Source organism: Natrix helvetica (assembly GCF_964273705.1).
Source record: "Natrix helvetica genome assembly, chromosome: 2".
NCBI lineage: Eukaryota > Metazoa > Chordata > Lepidosauria > Squamata > Natricidae > Natrix > Natrix helvetica.
In genome coordinates this window covers 83,846,209-83,867,240 of record NC_138552.1, presented here as the reverse complement: position 1 = coordinate 83,867,240, position 21,032 = coordinate 83,846,209, and the positions used below count along the sequence as shown (strand labels likewise).

General features: G+C 46.1%; 1 protein-coding gene across 2 annotated transcripts in view; it reads right to left on the bottom strand.

Annotated features, from left to right (window-relative positions):
* LOC309387749 (ADAMTS-like protein 1) overlaps window positions 1-21,032 on the bottom strand; it is a 267,422-nt gene that overhangs the window by 53,769 nt on the left and 192,621 nt on the right. For both annotated transcript variants that reach the window (XM_081944501.1, XM_081944502.1), the window contains 4 exons: window positions 9,825-10,035; window positions 8,528-8,707; window positions 3,275-3,428; window positions 1,046-2,186 (listed from right to left, as the gene is read on the bottom strand). In XM_081944501.1, coding sequence (XP_081800627.1) covers window positions 1,046-2,186; window positions 3,275-3,428; window positions 8,528-8,707; window positions 9,825-10,035 — 1,686 coding nt within the window. The remainder of the gene's footprint in view (window positions 1-1,045; window positions 2,187-3,274; window positions 3,429-8,527; window positions 8,708-9,824; window positions 10,036-21,032) is intronic.

The window sequence follows — 21,032 nt, the reverse complement described above, 5'->3', positions numbered from 1 at the left end:
TTATACACTGAATGTAGCCCCACCCACTCACCGGCCCCCATCCTTTGGCCTCTGCCTCCCAGCAATCTGAGAAAATGGGGCTTGCATAGGCGGCAATAGGCTATGGCAATCCCTGCAGCCTGAAACAGCTGATCATCGGGAGTCCCGTGCTTAAACTGAAATTGAAACTTGCTGGTTGCTGCAACGCAAATTGCTGGGAGGCAGAAGCAGATTTTTTTTACCTGCAAGGAGGTAAGTCAATAACTATAAATGCCTATAGAATGTTCAAATTATTAGACTTATTTTTTAAAGACTGCTTTATTATTGTTCTAGACAACTTAGCAAAATGAAGAAGCTTTTTAAAATAAATGCTTGATCCGAAGAGGCCCAGTGGTATTGTATCTTCTTTTAAATAGCAGAGAATAATGTATACTTCCAGAAAGCCACATCAATTTTAACAGCATCTGTACAAGTATAGTCTGAAATGTACCACCACAAACAGTGTATATCTTCTGTACTTTGCTGTTTGGTGCAAAGAATCAAATTGCTGGGAGGCAGAGGCAGATTTTTTCCCTCTTGTTTTTCTCCCCAAAAGCTAGGTGCGTCTTATACTTCAGAGCATTTTATACCATGAAAAATACAGTACTTGTATAGGGCAAAATTTAAAATAATATTTTTCCTCCACTTTCAAGTATAGCAGTCTACTCTTCTGCCTCATTTCTAAAGCAGAGTAGAACTAAACCTGTTTTTTTTTTACAGTTTCCCCATGATTATGTTCAACAATTGAGGTTTGGGAATTTTGTAAACTGTAATCCGACATATCTGGAAGATCTCAAATTAGGAATGAATGTCCTAGCTTTTAAACAACTAAGATATGTTTTATCTGCACCTACAGAATCATCTCAAACACATCCATTAGAATGTCAGTTGAAATAATGGGTTTGGGGGGGGAAATGCCATTAGACAATCTAAAAAGAAAGCATGAAAATGAAGGAAAATCAAAATTTTGCATGTATATGTATGTGTTGTGTGTGTATCTGTGTAGATAAAATTAGTATTTTATTACCTCTTGTTGTACTGCATAGCTTCTCCATTCTTCGACCAGGTAATGATTGGCCTTGGATTTCCAACAGACTCACAGTGAAGAAGTACACTTAAGGTCCCACTGGCTAGTACCACCGTGTGCCCCAAATGGGTGACAACCTCAGAAGCGGATAGTTGTTGCGCTGCAGAGATCTTTTTCAAGATGGCAGGTTTCTTGTGAGGCCCACGCGAACCATTTACGAGTTCTAGAGATGTGGCCAAGTGGGCTTCGGAGGAAGATGTTCTCAGTAATCTGTTGAACTCAGAAAATTGGTTAGTGAATGGATATTCCATTGAAGCAGAACTGATTCTGCTTCCCTGGGTTTTGAAAAAAGATTCCTGATGCTCCAAGTGGCTCTTGAAAATTTCATGGGCCAGCTGGGAGACGAGTTGCTTGCTGTAGACGTCCTTCAGTTCCTCAGGCTGTTGAGACAAATTTTTTAAGATGTCGTCTAAACGATCCTGATTGGCGACCATGGTGAAAGGCAGGTTGTAGTCCTGACCCTGGTCTTCTTCTGAAGAAATATTTCTCTCTGTGGAGTCCTGAGCTTCCCAGGGGTCTGCACTAACCCGAGGCCAGCCTCTGTATTCCAGAAGCCTGGAGACAATGTCATCATACTGGTGGCTAGGACCAGAGGCAAAGCCTCGTTTTTCAGTTTTGCTTCCGTTGAAGAGAATTTTATTCTGATGCTTCTCCTGGCCGTGCAAAGCTTCGTTTAGACTGACCTTCCTGGACGATTCTTCTTCTTTTATCCCAGATGACAAGGAAGCAGAACATTTGTTGTGGCCTCCTATGAGCTTAATCACAAAATGTTCCTGAGCTGTTCCTGCTGTGCAAGTATATGTGCCGGTATCTGAGGGCTTTAATCGATGGATCTTCATGTATCCATATGGTGCGACGGTAACGTGGACAGAGCTGATGAGCCGTTTGCCATCTTTCTCCCACGTTATCATTGGCTTCCGGAATCTTCTCACAGGACATCGAAGAATGATGGAAGTCTTGGGCAACAGGTAGGCATATCCCCCAACAACAAAATGCAGCTTCTTTTGCTTTCTTGTCTGGATAAAAACTTTCTTTTGAGCCAGTATTAAAGGGGGCTGCTTGTGCGCTGGTCTCTGATATCCTGGAATGCAAGTAACATTATTAGGATATGGTGTCACATCACATTTGCACGTTCAACCTAATAGACTAAAGGACTAAAGGATTCTTTTTCCTTTCCATTAAGGCTTCTGTGCTGTGCCCACGTATATGTTTCCTGCATGGACTCCATATCACTGATGGGTAAAGCCTACAGGGGTGTAGCATGATACCCAGGAGTCGTATTTATTTACCTTCCCTACCGGTTCGCAAATGTGAGCACCCACCTCCGTGCATGTGCTAAGCCTCCCCCCCATGCTCTTTTAGCTAAAAAAAGGGCCTAAATGGGATGCAATAGAGCTGGGACAGGTGGGTGGCGCCACCTGCGATTTCCACTACCGGTTCGGGTGAACTGGCGCGAACCGGTAGAATACCACCTCTAACGATACCCCATTATATGGTCTGCAATACAGAACATTTAATGGGGAAGTTACTACAGAAAATGTAAGCCTGGGATGTCATTTGCATGGGCATCTGCAAATGGGTCATAAAATGCAGCTTCCATCTCATTCAACCAAACAAACAAACATTTTTCTTTTGGAACTGGGCGACATTTCACTTCTGATAATTGACAGAAAATAGAGATTTATTCAACAGGTGATCTCTTGTAAGTTCCTCCTTAAGAAGGTTGCATCATTTTCTAGGCTTGTGCTGTGGCCTTCTGATTCCAAAGAAATGCAAGTTTGATTTAAGGAAGCACCAGTCATGCCTACTCCAAAGCACTTTGCACTGCATATTCACATTAATTATAACATTTAAATTTAAATTAAAACAAATATATTTTCTATGTTGTTCTGCTTTCATCTAATTCCTCGACCTGACCCTGCCCATGTTTTGGATTGTAGCCATTTGACTGAAAGAGAGTAGGCACCCCTGATTTAAATGAATGTATAAAGTACATTACTCTGGCACTGTCCTGTTATTAATGTTAATAATTACAGTATTATGTTGTACTTCCCCAAACTATGCCCCTCCAAATGTTTTGCCTTTAATTTCCCTGGCCCCCATGCATTTTCTTTGACCAGAAATCGTCTCAATCTTCCAATCCCCCTCCAGATTTTCTTCTATACTCACGTGCACAAGTCCTGAGCACACATGGTCTGACCAAGGAGGAGAGCGGCAGAGATGGGCACAGCGATGAGTTCACAATGGCAGAAAGTCCAGTATTTAGCATTTTCCTACAAATGGCATTTCGTGTCTGGGTTCCCTCTCCGCAGCTAACAGAACACTGGAACAGAACAACAGCTGCTTAGGAAAGTTTAAATGTTGATTAGTTTACTACCTGTTAACTTTGGAGTTAACTCTGGCTCAATCCCCATCCTAAACCAATGCTTGAGGGATAACCCAGATCTTCATGGTCCCCAGGAAGGCTAAAAGAGCAGGGATTTCCTTGGATCTCAGGTGGGAGCTGTTCAAAGCAGCTGGGATGTCACCAAAAGGGTGTATCTGTGGTGGAATGTAGTCTGGATTCCCAGGAAGGAGGGGCTGCATTCCGCCACAGGATCTTGGAAGTCCCATTAGGTGGCAAGCAAGGCCGGATTTAGATGAAAAGAGGCCCTAGGCTATTCCACTTATGGGGCCCTTTCACCTCCCATTTTTAAGTTTGTAAATTACATGAGAGATAATAAAATACATCATTACTGTGATATATATCAATATATTAAATGAAACATGTTGTAATTGGTACTAACCTTTATAAAAAATGTGGCACGGATAATAAATAAAAATAAAAGGCCCCTCTTGATCTTGAGGCCCTAGGCTGAAGCCTAGTTAGCCTATAGGAAAATCCGGCCCTGGTGGCAAGGGAGTGGACTTGGACTGCACGCACCCTATCTAATCTAGTAGGGTGGGCTGGTATCTTCAGGGAGGTGCAATCTGCAAGTAACTTGGTCCTGTCCTATGTAGGGCTTTAAAGATGGTAACCAGGACCTTAATATGGAGCCAGCATCTGGAAGCTAATGCACCTCATACAGCAGTAACCTAAATAACTGTGGAGCACCCAAAACTGTGTGCACTATTTCATTCTGCATGAGTCAGAAGCAGTGCAAATATAGTGGGTTCTCCTGGACTCAGAACTCCTGCTCAAGGTGGTGGCAGTGGTGGCTAGAAGGGCCTTTGCTGAACTCCAGCTTGCATACCAATTGTGCCAGCTGAAGCATCAAAAAAGATTTACATCTTAGTTACTCCAAGAGGGCCTACTGCAATGCATTCTTCATGGGACTGCCCTTAAATAATGCACAGTGCAAATGGTTATGGGCATATGATACATGAAATGCATGAACTGTACAGGCTACCTACAGATGCTATTCAAGGTGCTGGTTATGACTGTGAAGCCCAATATGTCACAGGACTGGATTATTTGCCAGACCTCTTGTGTGGGGTCCTTGGTGCTCTCTGAGCTTGGCTGTTTTCTTGCAGACGTTTCATTACCCAAACTAAGTAGCGTCATCAGTGCAACTGATGATACACTGATGATGTTATCAAATTTGGGTAATGAAACAACAGCAAGTACACAACCAAGCTCAGAGAGCACCAAGTGCCCCTCATTTCAATCCTGATCTACAAATATTCTCCTTCATTGAACTATCTGCCTATCCACATGCTATATAACATGCTCCAAGCCCTGAAGCAACTTCATCTGATGGGATTTAGAGTATGTGTCTTCTCAGTTGCAGCACCTGCCCTTTTGAAAGACGTCTCCCCATCCCTCACAAATAGATTGTCCCCCAAACCTGCTACCATTTAGGAAAGCTTCAGAAGTTTGTTTTTCCACAGGCATTAGGCCAGGATGATGCAGTAGATGAGCCTGTCTTTGGGAGGTAGATTCTGTGTTGATGGGCCCTGATTGTATGCTTTGTTTTTGTTGATTGTGTTGGTTTGAAATGTGATTTGGGGCTTTAATTTGGCTTTATTGAGTTGTGATCACACAAATTGGGTGGCCATATAAAACTAAACAAATGAAATAAATATTTAGATGAGGAGGGTCATAAACCTAGAAGTTAGAATGTAAGAAAAAAGAAATGAAATATTCCCAGGTGTGGAAGAAAACATTGCTATCTAAACGTTTGAGTAGCACAGATTCCAATGTATACCTTGAATGATTAAAAGCAAAATAATGAACACAGCCTGAGGAATAGACAGATGCCTATTTATCTCAGAGAGGCTACATGTTCTAACAGCAGATTTAACTAGATAATCTATTTATTTGGCTGGGTTGTCAGGCTAGATCATTATCCATTAGTTAAGCTTGTTACATTGTGCACATCCATCCTGGCATGAATATAATGTTTTTCAACAACCAAATGAATTTCTTGCTGCTTGGACGAAGGAGGAGTGGAAAGAAATGAACAGGAGGAAGAGGAAAAGCTATAGTTATTTAAGGATCATAGGTCAGCAGAATATAATTCACATAAAAAAGGCACATGGATTAGATAGCAATAATATAAGCTCAATCAAGCTCAACCCCTCCAAGACGGAGTGGCTGTGGGTACCAGCTCCCCGGTTCAGCCAATTAACTCCATCATTGGCCATTGGGGGCATTCAACTTGCCCCCGTGGAGCGGGTGCGCAATTTGGGCGTCCTCCTGGATGCCAGGCTGTCCATGGATGAACATGTGACAGCCGTGGCAAGGGGGGCGTTCCACCAGGTTCGCCTGGTGCGCCAATTGCACCCCCTACTGGACCGGGACGCCTTACGCACAGTCACTCATGCGCTGGTGACGTCTCGCTTGGACTACTGTAACGCTCTCTACATGGGGCTTCCCTTGAAATGCACCCGGAGGCTACAGTTGGTCCAGAACGCAGCCGCGCGGGTAATTATGGGGAGTACTAGGTACTCCCATGTTACACCGTTCCTGCGCGAGCTGCACTGGTTTCCTGTGGTCTATCGGGTGCGTTTCAAGGTTTTGATAACAATCTTTAAAGCGCTCCATGGCTCAGGACCTAGTTACTTGCGGGATCGTATTCTGCCCCATACATCCCTGCGACCAATCCGCTCGCACAGAGAGGGCCTCCTCCAGGTGCCGTCCACTAGACAGTGTTGGGGGGCGGCGCCTAGGAGTAGAGCCTTCTCTGTGGCGGGCCCAGCCCTGTGGAATGACCTCCCTCCGGATATTAGGAATACCTCTGACCTCCGCTCCTTTCGTATTAAGCTTAAGACCCACCTATTCCAAGTAGCTGGCCTGGCTCAACTTTGATCTAACCATATCGCTCCTGACGGGTTTTTAATTGGGTATTTTAATTATATTTAATTATTTAGGGGTTTTTTAATCACTGTATTCTAATTGTTTTTTATTCATCAGCCGACCTCCTCCTTGTGTATGTCTCGGTATATGTCTCTGTTATATGTTTGTTTTGTCCACATATTTATTTCATATGTTTCATTGTACGCCGCCCCGAGTCCTTCGGGAGAGGGTGCGGCTAAGAAATAAATAAATATTTATTTATTTATTTATTTATTTATACTAGACTAGTAGAAAGTCTAAATATTGTTCTGAAGTATATCCTTAATTTTGCTCTATAGTTTGAGCACAAACAAAATTCAGTGTTCAGTCAGATTGGCTGCAATAGTCTTACATTGATCATGGATTTCTAACGACGTTCCAGTAAATATCCCTTGGAATTTTATTAGGGGCTGCCATAGTTGAAAGATCAATGATAACAGAAATGTCTCACTTACCACCAATCCACTGAAATTTAATATGCATATAATTACACACACACACACACACACACACACACACACACACACACACATATGTTGTATTTGTGCTGATAAATACCAGGGGTTGTAACACAAATATATATATATATATATATATATATATATATATATATATATATATATATATATATATATATATATATATATATATATATATATATATATATATATATATATATATGCGTTTGTTATTGTTAGCCTTACAATACAGAAGTAATTTCAAAAAGTAAGAACACTTCATGGCTTAATTTTTTGACCGTGTACCTACAGTTACAGGGGATTCAGAGGGGTTGTTTAAATTTGCTATTTACCAACTGCAATTCAAATTCTGAAAGACTCTCAGTGGTTTCCATAGGTGACATATTCTGCAGATTCATTAGCCCCTTGATGGTGAACCTATAGCATGCGTGCCTGAAGTGGCACGTGGAGCCATGTCGCCTGCCATGTGTGGCGTCAGCTGTTCCTCTTCCGGGTTTCTGGTGTGCATGTGAACGCAATGATCAGCTGGCCTTTGTGCATGCGGCAATGCCGGAAACCGGAAGAGCAATTCTGTGACCATGCATGCTGGCCAGCTAATTGGCTAGTGTGTATGCACGGCAGAAACCAGAAGACCTGCCGGCCGGCATGCATGCGCTGGAAACCAGAAGTACATTTTTTGGTGTGCACATGTCCCCTAGCCTACTGTTCTGTCCTGTGATTCCAATGAATATGCAGACACAGGCTTGGCTGTCTGCCATGACTAATTACATAGATAAAGCCACCCCTTGGCTCAGAGCCTATAAAGCTCTCTTCAAGAACCCAAGATTAAACTTACAGAATGCTTTCTCAACGGCTTGTATAATGGACTGTTGTTTACTGCAAAGATTCCCCTCCCATCGCTCCACCTATAAACTCTTTGGGAGTGGCCACACCCTTAGCCAGCTGTCCTTACTTCCTTCTATGATGTCTTCTCCACAGCTGTTCCTTTCTCCTATCAATTCTATGCATACGCACATCAGGGACAACCTCCCTCTGTTCCTCCTCACTGCTACCTGACTCAGATGCCACCTGGTAGCCAACAGGCCTCTCTAGTTCCTGCTCTGACTTCAAACACCTTCCAGAGTCTTCCTCATCCTCCAGAGCAGTCCCATAATGGTCTGAGCTGTCAGAGTCCACCAACAGCTCAGCTGGCCACTGCTGGGCCACAACAGCTACTCCTCTACCTCGTGAGGGCCCAGATGAGACCGCGTGTGAGTGCAAAGTGCTCCCTTTCCGGCACTCGGTGCCACATGCGTGAATGCACGCTCCCCTTTCGGCACTTGGTACCGAAAAGTTCGTCATCACTGCATTAGCCTATTGCCTTACTAGTAATAATATTATCTGGCATCATTGGGTCAGCCCAAAAGAGTATAAAGCCAATAATAAGAAAAATATGCATTCTCAATTATGAATAAACAGCTGTCTTTATATCTGGCATAAATCTAATCTAGAAATGACAAGACTTTAGTGGGAAATAGTACCTTAACAAAATTATAATACTGTATCAAAAGTAAAACTCAGGTTGTGCAAAGAGAAGGAAACAAAAATAATAATAACCCAGTTTCTATTTCTATTACTACTTCATACCTGTGTCCAATCCGAGAGGAGCCATTCAGGAGGACAGTCCTTATTTTTGCAGGCTTGTTGGGAAACTGGCCGTGAAGCGGAACAAAAAGTGTCTGGAAGTTCTAGAAAACTTCCATCCGCCATCCGCTGCTTGCAAAGAACTTCCCGTCTCTCAATGCCACCACCGCATGTCTGTGAACACTGGAGAACATTTGCAGCAGAAGCTTATGAGCCTGAGAAACATGGGCTTGCACAAATTGATCAGTATCTCATAAAAGTTAATGGGTTGCTTCAAACAGCATGCGGAATAGCAGACTTTATGATAGAAATACTAATAAAAAACAATTAGGGGATTGAAACAAGGAAGGGCTTTTAAATAATGTTCTGGGGCAGGTTTTTAATATGCGTTCTGGGTTTCATAAAGCCCTTTCTCTTTGACAATAAAACAAAGGCTGAAAAAGATGTAATGATACAAACACTTTTAGACCACTTTGTGTTAAAGAGATGCTATAGTCACTTTCTTTTGGAAAGCAGACAAAGGGAAAGAGATACGATAACAGCTGAAAACAAAGCTTTCTAATTTAAAAAAATGTTTCTGATTAAAAGGAGAGACTTGAACAGGCAAAACATTAAGCCTGTGGAGCATTACCAAGAGCCAGTGATCTGTAGTATTTGGAGGTGTGTGTGACAATTGCATCACCGTGTCTGTCCTTTTTCTATGTTTGTTTGGAGAGCATGCACCTGCCCAAAGGGGTGAAATATGTATAGTAGTGCAATGTTGTTTTCCTCATTCTGTTGAAAGCGGCAAGATCACACTGACAAAAACTCTCCTGCTCAAACATTAAAACTTTAGAACTTTTAGACAGACTTTCTCCAGGATTCAAAGGCCTCACTAATATTTCTAGATAAAATCAGTAGATAAAAATGGTTGTAAAGTAGGAATTTGCTGGGTGGGTTTTTCCTCAAATCAGCAAAAAGAACAAAATAGGGCTTTCACCTGAGGTCAGTGGGCAACAAATCTCAATCTCAAACTGTCTACTATGAACCTCACCCCATTCTTAAGAGGTGCACAAAGGGGGCGTGCATAAGCGCACCTGTGTGCCTAATGTCCCTGTCTTGCTGTCCCCATTTATCTGCATTTACTTCCGTTGTTCATTTTTATGTTCATACCTATATTTCTTATCTTGTACGTTTGACAAACAAACAAATAAACAAATCAAAGCATACATGGAATTTATGATTCTGAGATTAGTATCCCTCCCATTTCCACTAATAGCAGATATGGGTAGTTTTTCCCCCCTTGGGAACTGGAATTTACCTGTTGCCATTCTTGAAGGTACCAAGATGGAGGACAGTCAAAACGGTTGCAGGCTTGAACCCCTGTAGGCTTGGGTTTGTGACATAGCTTGTCCTCCAAAGTCACCGTCTCATTAGTCTCTCTGGAGAGGAGATGAGTGCAGAAGATCTCGCGGATTTGCAATCCTACACCGCAGGTGAGGCTGCAAGAGCTCCATTTCCCCATCTCCCACCTGACAGGAAAGCCAAGAAAAAGATTCTGAAGTGAAAGAAAACATATTCCATAATTATTGAAATAAGCCAACACCTGGTTTGATTCTGATTCTGTACTAGGTTGAATCCAGTTGTCTCCGCCATGATTCGTTGTTGTTGTTAGTTGCAAAGTTGTGTCTGACCCATCGTGACCCCATGGACAACTCTCCTTTATTGGTGAGTTCCTCCAAACCTTCCTGTCCTCTACCATCCTCCGGAGTCCATTTAAGCTCACGCCGACTGCTTCAGTGACTCCATCCAGCTACCTCATTCTCTGTCGTCCCCTTCTTCTTTTGCCCCCAATCTTTCCCAGCATTAGGCTTTTCTCCAGTGAGTCCTTCCATGATTCTTACCTAGTAGTAAATCCTTTGGATGTCACTGGGAACCATGTTCAAGTAACTTACTCTGGATCCAGAATTTAAAATACATTAATGTCTACTTACCTGGATTTCAAATGTATTTAATTGTTGTGTTTTATACAGCAGTATAAAACTCAACTTACGACAAATTTAGCCCAACATTTCTGTTGTTAAATGAGACATTTGTTAAGTGAGTTTTGCCCCACTTTACAACCTTTCTTGCCTCTGTTGTTAAGTGCATCACTGCAGTTGATAAGTTAGTAACCCAGTTGCTAAGTGAATCTGGCTTCCCCATTGACTTTGCTTGGCAGAAGCTCACAAAAGGAAATCACATGACATTGGGACACTCCAACCGTCATAAATATGAACATATTTGCAAAGTCAATTGCCAAATATCTGAATTTTGATCATGGGGATGCTAAAAGATGGTAGCTGTGAAAAATGGTCACGACCCTTTTTTCAGTGCCGTTGTAACTTTGCTCACTAAATGAATTGTAGTAAGTTGAGGACTACCTGTATTTTACACTTTTGTTTTACTATTTTGAACCACTTTTTGAAGAGCAGCAGGGTAAATTTAATAAGTAATTACATGGATTTAAAGGCATGATAAATCTTATCTGATCACCATTTGAATCCACCCCTCCTTTTTACTTGTTATCAAGTAGCAATCCCAGCAAACAGGCTGGATGGGCGTCCTGCAATCAAGATACTCTATGGCAGGGGTGTCCAAACTTGGGAACTTTAAGTCTTGTGGACTTCAAATCCCAGAATTCCTCAGCCAGCATGGCTGGCTGGGGAATTCTGGGAGTTGAAGTTCCCAAGTAATTCCCAAGTTTATGGTCTTGATGTGTATGCCTAGAATCTGCATTAACTTTTTAAAATTGACTTTGGCAGTGCCCCCAGAGTGACAAATTGGATCAAAATTACTTTTTTTGTGCTAATAACAGTATAAATGTAGCTTATGTGCTTTGTCTTTTAGGAAATATATGAAATTTCTAACCTTGTAGACCTATTAGTCCAGCTGCCTCTTGAAAAAATACATTTGGGACCACAATGGATTTTTTATTTTTATTTTTTCTAGTTATTTAATTTATTTAACAAATTTCAAGGTGCCTAACCATACGTGCCCCATTCATTTTCAAAATGTAGGATTTTTAATCATTTAGGTTGAATGAGAATGAGCAAAATAAGAAAGAGAACAGATCTTTGGCTATATTATGAATGCCCAATTTAATGAATTAATAAACATTTTTCCTTTAATGTCATTGAGTCTGTTGGGCAGTCCATGCTTATTTGTTGGCTAATAACTCAATACCTTTAAGTTTAACAATGTATTGTTCCATCTTCCAAAGTAAAATACATTTGTAGTTGTCCTCTATGGTCCTTTGCTCATCATGGTGGAATGTAATTTGATTTGTTAAAGAAGTGCATTCCAATCTGTCACTTATCTGTTGGATTCAGTGGTGGGATTCAGCCAGTTCGCACCCATTTGGGAGAACCGGTTGTTAACTTTCTAAGCAGTTTGGAGAACCGGTTGTTGGAAGAAATCTCCTTTTGTTTTTTTCCAATTTGCAGGGCTAATCCTGTAAGGAAGGCAGGAAGGAAACATTCTGGTGTTGTTTCTACCCTAATCTTAATTGCCCTGCTTACAGAAACTGCCTCTCCAGTTAATCCTTATTACATTGTAACAGCTAAGGCGAAGCGCCAATCGATGTGAGTGATGTTGAGTTGGCCACACCCACCCAGTCACATGACCACGAGCCATGCCTATCCAGCTGGTCATTAGGGCAAAGAACCGGTTGTTAAATTATTTGAATCCCACCACTGGTTGGAGTATAATACTAATTTTTAAGCACAAACAGCTATCTGAATAGATTTCAGCTGCTCCAACAGGAAGTTCAAGTTCCTAGGCCAAAACAGAGATGCACAACTTATTCTTGTTTGATGGCTGGGTTTGGTTTGAATGGGATGAAGTAGGCTGGACTCCAAATGATGGAATAGAGTTAACTATAGTTTGTTTTTTATTTAAAAGTAACAGAAATTAAGTCATAATAATAATAATATAATAATAAATTTGGATTTATTAGTCGCTCCCTTTCCAAGTAGGACTCGGGGCGGCGTACAATGGAGCATATAACATAAAAATATATAATAACACCAAACGTACATACATACACAACACGCATACATACACGGAGGAGGAAGCAAATTACATCAATAGACAGTTAAAAATCTACTTTAAAATACCCCAATTGTAAAAACCCAATAAAATTAATATTTAAGAACCATTTAAAAAACAGTTTGGAGGAATGGGAAAATTACGATTGCGATTGAGCCAGGCCAGATAATTGAAAGAGGTGGGTCTTCAGCTGTACACGGAAGGAGCGGAGATCGGAAGTAATCCTGATGTCACGGGGGAGGTCATTCCATAGGGCTGGGCCCATCACAGAGAAGGCTCTGCTCCTGGGTGTCACCCCCCGGCACTGTTTGGCGGACGGCACCCGGAGAAGTCCCTCTCTGTGTGAGCGAATTGGTCGTAGGGATGTGTGGGGCAGGATGCGATCCTGCATATAACTAGGCCCTGTGCCATGGAGCGCTTTAAAGATCATAATCAAAACCTTGAAACGCACTCGGTAGACCACAGGCAGCCAGTGCAGCTCGCGCAGGAGAGGTGTTACAGGGGAGTATCTAGTCCTCCCCATAATCACCCGCGCGGCCGCGTTCTGGACCAACTGTAGTCTCCGAGTGCATCTCAAGGGAAGCCCCATGTAGAGAGCATTGCAGTAATCCAGGCGAGACGTCACTAGCGCATGGGTGACTGTGCGTAGGGCATCCCGGTCCAATAAGGGGCGCAATTGGCGCATCAGGCGAACCTGATGGAACGCCCCCCTTGCCACGGCTGTTACATGGTTATCCATGGACAGCCGGGTATCTAGGAGGACGCCCAAATTGCGCACCTGTTCCATGGGGGCTAGTTGGACGCCCCCGATGGCCAGAGATGGAAGCACCTGGTTGAACCGGGAGGCCGGAAGCCACAGCCACTCCGTCTTGGAAGGGTTGAGTTTTAGTCGGTTGCCATCCATCCAGACCCTTACGGCCTCCAGACACCGGGACATCATTTCGACGGCCTCATTGGGGTGGTTCGGAGTGGAAATGTATAGCTGAGTATCATCAGCATACAGATGGTATCCCACTCCAAAACCACGGATGATCTCGCCCAGCGGTTTCATATATGTGTTGAACAGGAGAGGCGAGAGTACCGATCCCTGTGGCACTCCACATGTGAGTGGCCTCCGGGTCGAACTCTGCTCCCCTGTCAACACACGTTGCGTCCGACCAGAGAGGTAGGAGCCAAACCACCGTAAAACGGTGCCTCTGACTCCCAGCCCCTCTAGCCGGTGCAACAGGATACCATGGTCGATGGTATCAAACGCCGCCGAGAGATCTAATAGGACCAGGATAGAGGAACAACCCCTATCTCTGGCCCTCCAGAGATCATCGACCAATGCGACCAAGGCCGTCTCCGTGCTGTGCCCGGGTCGGAAGCCGGACTGGCGCGGGTCTAGATAATCATTTTCCTCCAGGTGACGTGGGAACTGCTGTACTACCACACTCTCTACAACCTTCGCTAAAAAAGGAAGGTTGGAGACTGGACGATAATTGACTAGGTCCGTTGGGTCCAGGGAAGGCTTCTTGAGTAGGGGCCTCACCACCGCCTCTTTCAAGGCGGCCGGTAGAGACCCCTCACCCAACGAGGCGTTCACCAGGCCCAGGAGCCAGTCGCGCGTAACCTCCCAGGATGCCAGTACAAGCCAGGAGGGACACGGGTCCAATAAACATGTGGTGGGTCGCAGACGTCCACGCAACCTGTCCAAATCCTCGATGGCAACCGAGTCAAACTCCTCCCAAAGCGGTCCCTCAAGACTCGCAACGGGCGTCTCTACTGAACCACTGAAAGGGGTCCATCCCATCCGGATTTGAGCGACTTTGTCCTGTAGATAATTCCCAAACTCCTCTGCTCTGCCCTGTAGAGGGGCTTCCCGTGGTCTCTCAAACAAGAGGGAACGGGTCACCCGAAACAGGGCGGCAGGGCGGTTATCTGCAGACGCAATAAGAGCGGCACAATGTTGACGTTTGGCCGCTCTTAATGCCACAAGGTACGTCTTCAAATAGGCTCGTGCCTGTGCTCGGTCAAATTCGGAGCGGGAGGATCTCCAACGACTCTCTAGGCGTCTCTTGTGGCGTTTCATCACCCTTAGCTCCTCGGTGAACCAAGGTGCCAGGGTGGTTCTTCGCCGCAGGAGAGGCCGCAAAGGCGCCACCCGGTCTAGGGCCCCGGTAGCCGCACTATTCCATGCGACTACCAGGTCCTCTACTCGGGGGCGGGTCAGGTCCACAGGGGGTGGCCCAAGTTCCGTCTGGAACCTATCCGGTTCCATCAGGCGCTTGGGGCGGAACCATCTAATACCTTCCGGTTCCGCCTCCTCGCGGCGGGGGGTGGCACCAGGGAAGTCCAGCCGGAGAAGTGAGTGATCCGACCATGACAGGGGAATAGTGTCTAGATCCCCTATTCCCAGATCACTCGTCCACTGGCCAGAGACAAAAACAAGGTCCAGGGTGTGGCCTCCCTCGTGAGTAGGGCCCTGAATTAACTGGGTCAGGTCCATGGCTGTCATGGAAGCCATGAACTCCCGAACCCCCTCAGACGCTTCTCCCATCGACGGCAGATTAAAGTCCCCCATCACTAAAAGTTTGGGGGTCTCAACCGCCACCGATGAGATCAGCTCAAGGAGTTCGGGCAGGGCCGCTGAAGTATAGCGAGGAGCCAGGTATACTATCAGCAGGCCCAACTGCCTCCCAGGGCCCCATCTCACGACGAGGGACTCACACCCGGATGTCTGTGGCACAGTGAACTCTCTCGGCTCCAAGTCTTCCCGGATAATCACTGCCACCCCACCGCCCCTTCCCTGGGCCCGAGGCTGGTGAAATGCTCGATAACCTGGAGGGCACATTTCCACAAGGGGAAGACCTCCCTCGTGGCCCAACCAGGTCTCGGTTATTCCGGCGAGGTCCGGGTCCCCCTCCAAAATTAAATCGTGGATGAGGGGGGCCTTATTGACAACGGACCTCGCATTGCATAACAGCAGTCTCAGGCCCTGGGTCTGTAGATCCTGACCACCTAGTATGCAGGGGTTGGTACAAACGACCGGGAATGACCAAAAACCCCGGTCTCCCAACCGACTACGTGCTCTTACACTGTCCTCGCGCCTGCCCCTCCCCACGACCGTTGGTATTAAGGTGCCCTGCATAGGAATGCTATCTTCCCTCTCCTCCCCCACTCCGCTCCCTCCTCTTTCGACCACACCTAAGTGCCTGGCTCTTCCATCCCTCCTAACCAGTTCCCCCCCCCCATCCCTACAACCCCTCCCTCCCCTTACGACTCTTAAAAAACATTTAATTAAAAAACCCCTTAACGTGCGCTTCCTCCACCTCTCTGGGTTAATGAACCCGTCCTCAAGGTGGGCCCTTGAAAGGGCAGGAGGCCATAGCTGCGAGAGGGGGGAATCTCGTAGCTGTAGGAGGTCTAGCCTCGTATATAACATAAATTAGACAGGGCCAAGTTCGTCAAGAGGGAGCTGTAGATGTATCAGTGGCCACAATTCCCAGTAAGGGGATGGTCCTGGCTAGAAGATAGTCCAGGCGGGGGATAGGCTGATGGAAATAGTCCATATCCGGATGGAAATGCTGGCTGATAAAAGTATGATGAAGTAGCCAGCTGGTGGATAAAAATTGCAGCTAAGAGGTGGTTTGCAATAGGTGGTAAATCATAGTAGATGGTAGGGCGAATAGCCCGTAAAAGTAGATGGTAAAGTAGGTGGTAAATACGTGAGTGGGGGGGGTAATAGCGAGCGCAGCAAAACATCGGGTCTGGCCTTCTGCGTGGGCCTCTGATGTTCCAGGCCTCCGAGTCTATGGCCTGTCCTAGATGAAGAGAATCCTCTGTCCATTGGCAACCCAGGTGTTGTTATTCGAGCTCAGCGATCCATAGTTAGTTCATAGTTTGGGCCGCTGGCTCTCCTGGGTTGCCACCATCACTCTCCTATCACAGGCCAAAACCGCCCAGTCGCACAAATACTTAGGTCATGTAGTTATGGCTTCTCCATCAAGTATTTAATTATTTCCCTCTTTTGCCACATTAACAATGACAATTACATCAGATGGAGAACCCTGTTTTTGCCAGCAAGTCCAAACATTCTGCAATATTTATTCAATGATACTACTACAAGAAAAAAAAAGTTTGTTATCACTGGCCTGCATCAGAAAATTCTCCATATTCTGCACGGCATTTTATAACAAGTTTTATTTCTGGTGCTGTTTAGTGGTTATCGGATAGGATAGTTTTTCTTTTGGAACTGTCTAAACTGTCTTTTGATAGCTAAATAAGGAGTTATGATTTCTGAAGATGTTTAATAGTTTTAATTCTTTTTTTGGCAATGTTTAATTGTTAAAAGAGGGAGGAGGGGAATTTAGACTAAATGGAAAAGGCATAAATATACTTAGGTCATTAGGTATTTTTGTTAATTTTTACTGGATCGGTTGTTGGCTATGCCCGGTCGTTTGTACCAACCCCCGCAACCTAGGTGGCCAGGAACTACAGAGCCCGGGCCTACAGCTGATGCTTTGCAATGCAAGGTCCGTAACCAACAAGGCCCCCCTCATTAATGAGTTGATCTCTGAGGGGGAGCTAGACCTTGCAGGGATAACGGAAACCTGGTTGGGCCACGAGGGTGGTTTACCCCTCGTGGAAATGTGCCCACCAGGTTTCCGTGCATTCCATCAGCCTCGGGCCCTGGGTAAGGGTGATGGGGTGGCGGTAGTTATACGGGAAGGTCTAGAGCCGAGGGAGTTCACTGTCCCTCAGATATCCGGGTGTGAGTCCCTTGGTGTGAAATGGGGCCCACGGAGGCAGTTGGGTTTGCTGATTGTATACTTGGCTCCTCGCTATACATCAGCAGCCCTGCCCGAGCTCCTCGAGCTGATCTCGGAGACGGCGGTTGAGATCCCCAGGCTTATGGTCATGGGGGATTTCAACCTGCCATCGACGGGAGCAGCATCTGAGGTAGCTCGGGAGTTCATGGCTTCCATGACAGCCATGGGCCTGACCCAGTTAATTCAGGGCCCCACACACGAAGGAGGCCACACATTGGACCTTGTCTTTGTATCTGAGCAGTGGACGAGTGATCTGGGTAGAGGGGATTTTACTGTTACACCCCTGTCATGGTCAGATCACTCATGTCTCCGGCTTGACTTCCCTGGCGCTACCCCCCACCGCGAGGAGGCGGGACCAGACAGTCCACGCTGGTACCGCCCCAAGCGCCTGATGGAGCCGGATAGGTTCCAGACGGAGCTTGGGCCATTACCTGTAGCCCTGACCCGCGCTCGGTCGGAGGACCTAGCGGCCGCCTGGAATAGGGCGGCGGCTGGGGCCTTGGACCGGGTTGCGCCTTTGCGACCTCTCCTGCGGCAGCAACCCACCCGGGCTCCTTGGTATACCGAGGAGCTGAGGGTGATGAAGCACCACAGGAGACGTCTAGAGAGCAGGTGGAGGTCCTCACGCTCCGAATCTGATCGAACACAGGTAAGATCCTACTTGCGGACCTACCTGGTGGCATTAAGGGCGGCCAAACGTAGATATTGTGCCACCCTTATTGCGTCCGCGGATAACCGCCCTGCCGCCCTGTTTAGGGTGACCCGCTCCCTCTTGTCACAGAGGACGCAGGGGGCACCCTTACAGGGCAGAGCAGAGGAATTTGGGGAATATCTGCAGGACAAAGTCGCTCAGATCCGGAGCGGATGGGCCCCACTCAGTGGACCAGACGAGCCGCCAACAGCGAGTCTTGTGAGACCATCCTGGGAGGAGTTTGATTCTGTTGCCCCCGAGGATTTAGATAGGTTGCGTGGACGGCTGCGACCCACCACATGTTTAATGGACCCGTGTCCCTCCTGGTTGGTACTGGCATCTTGGGAGGTGACACGAGGCTGGCTTCTGGGCCTGGTGAATGCCTCATTGGGTGAGGGATCCTTACCAACCGCCTTGAAAGAGGCGGTGGTGAGGCCCTTACTTAAGAGGCCCTCACTCGACCCAATGGAGCTAGCTAACTATCGTCCAGTCTCCAACCTTCCGTTTCTAGCGAAGGTTGTTGAGAATGTGGTGGCCCAGCAGTTTCCACGACACCTTGACGAATCCGAGTATCTAGACTCACGCCAGTCCGGCTTCCGACCTGGGCACAGCACAGAGACAGCCTTGGTCGCGTTGGTTGATGATCTCTGGAGGGCCAGAGATAGAGGTTGTTCCTCTATCCTGGTCCTATTAGACCTCTCGGCGGCTTTTGATACCATCGACCATGGTATCCTATTGCGCCGGTTGGAGGGGATGGGAGTCGGAGGTACCGTTTTGCGGTGGTTCGGCTCCTACCTCTCCGACCGGAGGCAATGTGTGTTGACAGTGGGACAGAGGTCGACCCCGAGGCCACTCACTTGTGGGGTGCCACAGGAGTCGGTCCTCTCGCCTCTCCTGTTCAACACATATGTGAAGCCGCTGGGTGAGATCATCCGTGGTTTTGGGGTTGAGTATCACCTCTACGCTGATGATACTCAGCTGTATATTTCAACTCCAAACCACCCCAACGAGGCTGTCGAAGTGATGTCCCGGTGTTTGGAGGCCGTCGGGGTCTGGATGGGGGACAACAGACTTAAACTCAACCCCTCCAAGACTGAGTGGCTGTGGCTACCGGCACCTCGGTTCAGCCAGCTGATTCCATCGCTGGCCATAGGGGGCGAGCAATTGCCCCCTGTGGAACGGGCGCGCAATTTGGGCGTCCTCCTTTATGCCCGGCTGTCAATGGATGACCATGTGGCGGCCGTGGCAAGGGGGGCGTTCCACCAGGCTCGCCTGGTGCGCCAATTGCGCCCCCTACTGGACTGGGATGCCCTACGCACGGTCACTCATGCGCTGGTGACGTCCCGCCTGGATTACTGCAACGCTCTCTACATGGGGCTGCCCTTGGGACGCGCCCGGAGACTGCAGTTAGTTCAGAATGCAGCCGCGCGGGCTGTGATGGGGAGTACGAGGTACTCCCACGTAACACCTCTCCTGCGCGAGCTGCATTGGCTGCCTGTGGTTTTCCGGGTGCGTTTCAAGGTGCTGATTACCATCTTTAAAACGCTCCATGGCACGGGACCTAGTTACTTGCGGGATCGCATCCTCCCACATACATCCCTGCGGCCAATACGCTCACACAGGGAGGGACTTCTCCTGGTGCCATCCACTGGACAATGCCGGCGGGCGACACCGAGGGGTAGGGCCTTCTCTGTGATGGGCCCAACCCTCTGGAATGACCTCCCCCCCGACATTAGAACCACTTCTGACCTCCGCTCCTTCCGGCAAAAACTGAAGACTCACCTGTTCCGATTAGCAGGCCTGGCATAATTCAACTGTCCCTCCTGGCAAACGTACTATATCTGGTTATTTTAGGGGTTTTTAAATTTACTGTATTTGTTTTTAGGGGTTTGAATTTATTTTATATCTGCTTTGTACAGTTCTTTTAACGGCATTTTAACCTCCTCCATGTCAACTGTCAACTGTACATATTTAATTTTATTGTATCTTGTTATATTTTGTATGAACTGTACACCGCCCCGAGTCCCTTTCGGGAGAGGGGGCGGTCTAGAAGCATTAAATTAAATTAAATTAAATTAAATTAAATTAAACATTTTCTAATTAAAAATGAGAGCTGAAGATTTAGAAATGAGTTTATAAAAATAGGTCAGGTATATAAAGAAGAGATATTTGGTTGTATTGTTGTTGTTGTTAGTTGCGAAATCGTGTCTGACCCATCGCCCCCATGGACAACATTCCTCCAGACCTTCCTGTCCTCTACCATCCTCTGGAGTCCATTTAAGCTCAAGCTTACTGCTTTGGTGACTCCATCCATTCTCTGTCATCTCCTTTTTTTGCCCTCAATCGTTCCCAGCATTAGGCTGTTCTCCAGGGAGTCCTTCCTTCTCATTAGGTGGCCAAAGTATTTGAGTTTCATCTTCAGGATCTGGCCTTCTAAAGAGCAGTCAGGTATCCTGATATCCTCTAGGACTGACCAGTTTTATCGTCTCGCAGTCCAAGGGACTCGCAGGAGTATTCTCCAGCACCATAGTTCAAAGGATGTATTGTAAGATACAATAACTGGTTAATACTGAATATATTTATTGAGAATGAAAGGAAAAGTTTCTTCTTATATTTTCTTTGTCTTTCTGGGTTTTTTTTGGGGTGTGTGTGCCTGTACTTTCTAAACATTTTTTTCTTTTCTATGTATTTTTGTACTATGTTTTTGTATTTGTCTTATCTGTTTAATATAGCTCTTAATAAAAATATTATAAAACCCTCCAATAAAGTACGTTTCTAAAACTATAAAAAAGATTAAACTGGGAAAGGTGCCTGGACCAGATGGATTATCAGGTTCTTATTATAAATATTTTGAGGATGAACTTTTACAACTGTTACAAAACAAGACGAAGTCTAATCTACAGGGAGGAGAAATGCCAGAGAATTGGAAAGCGGCCAG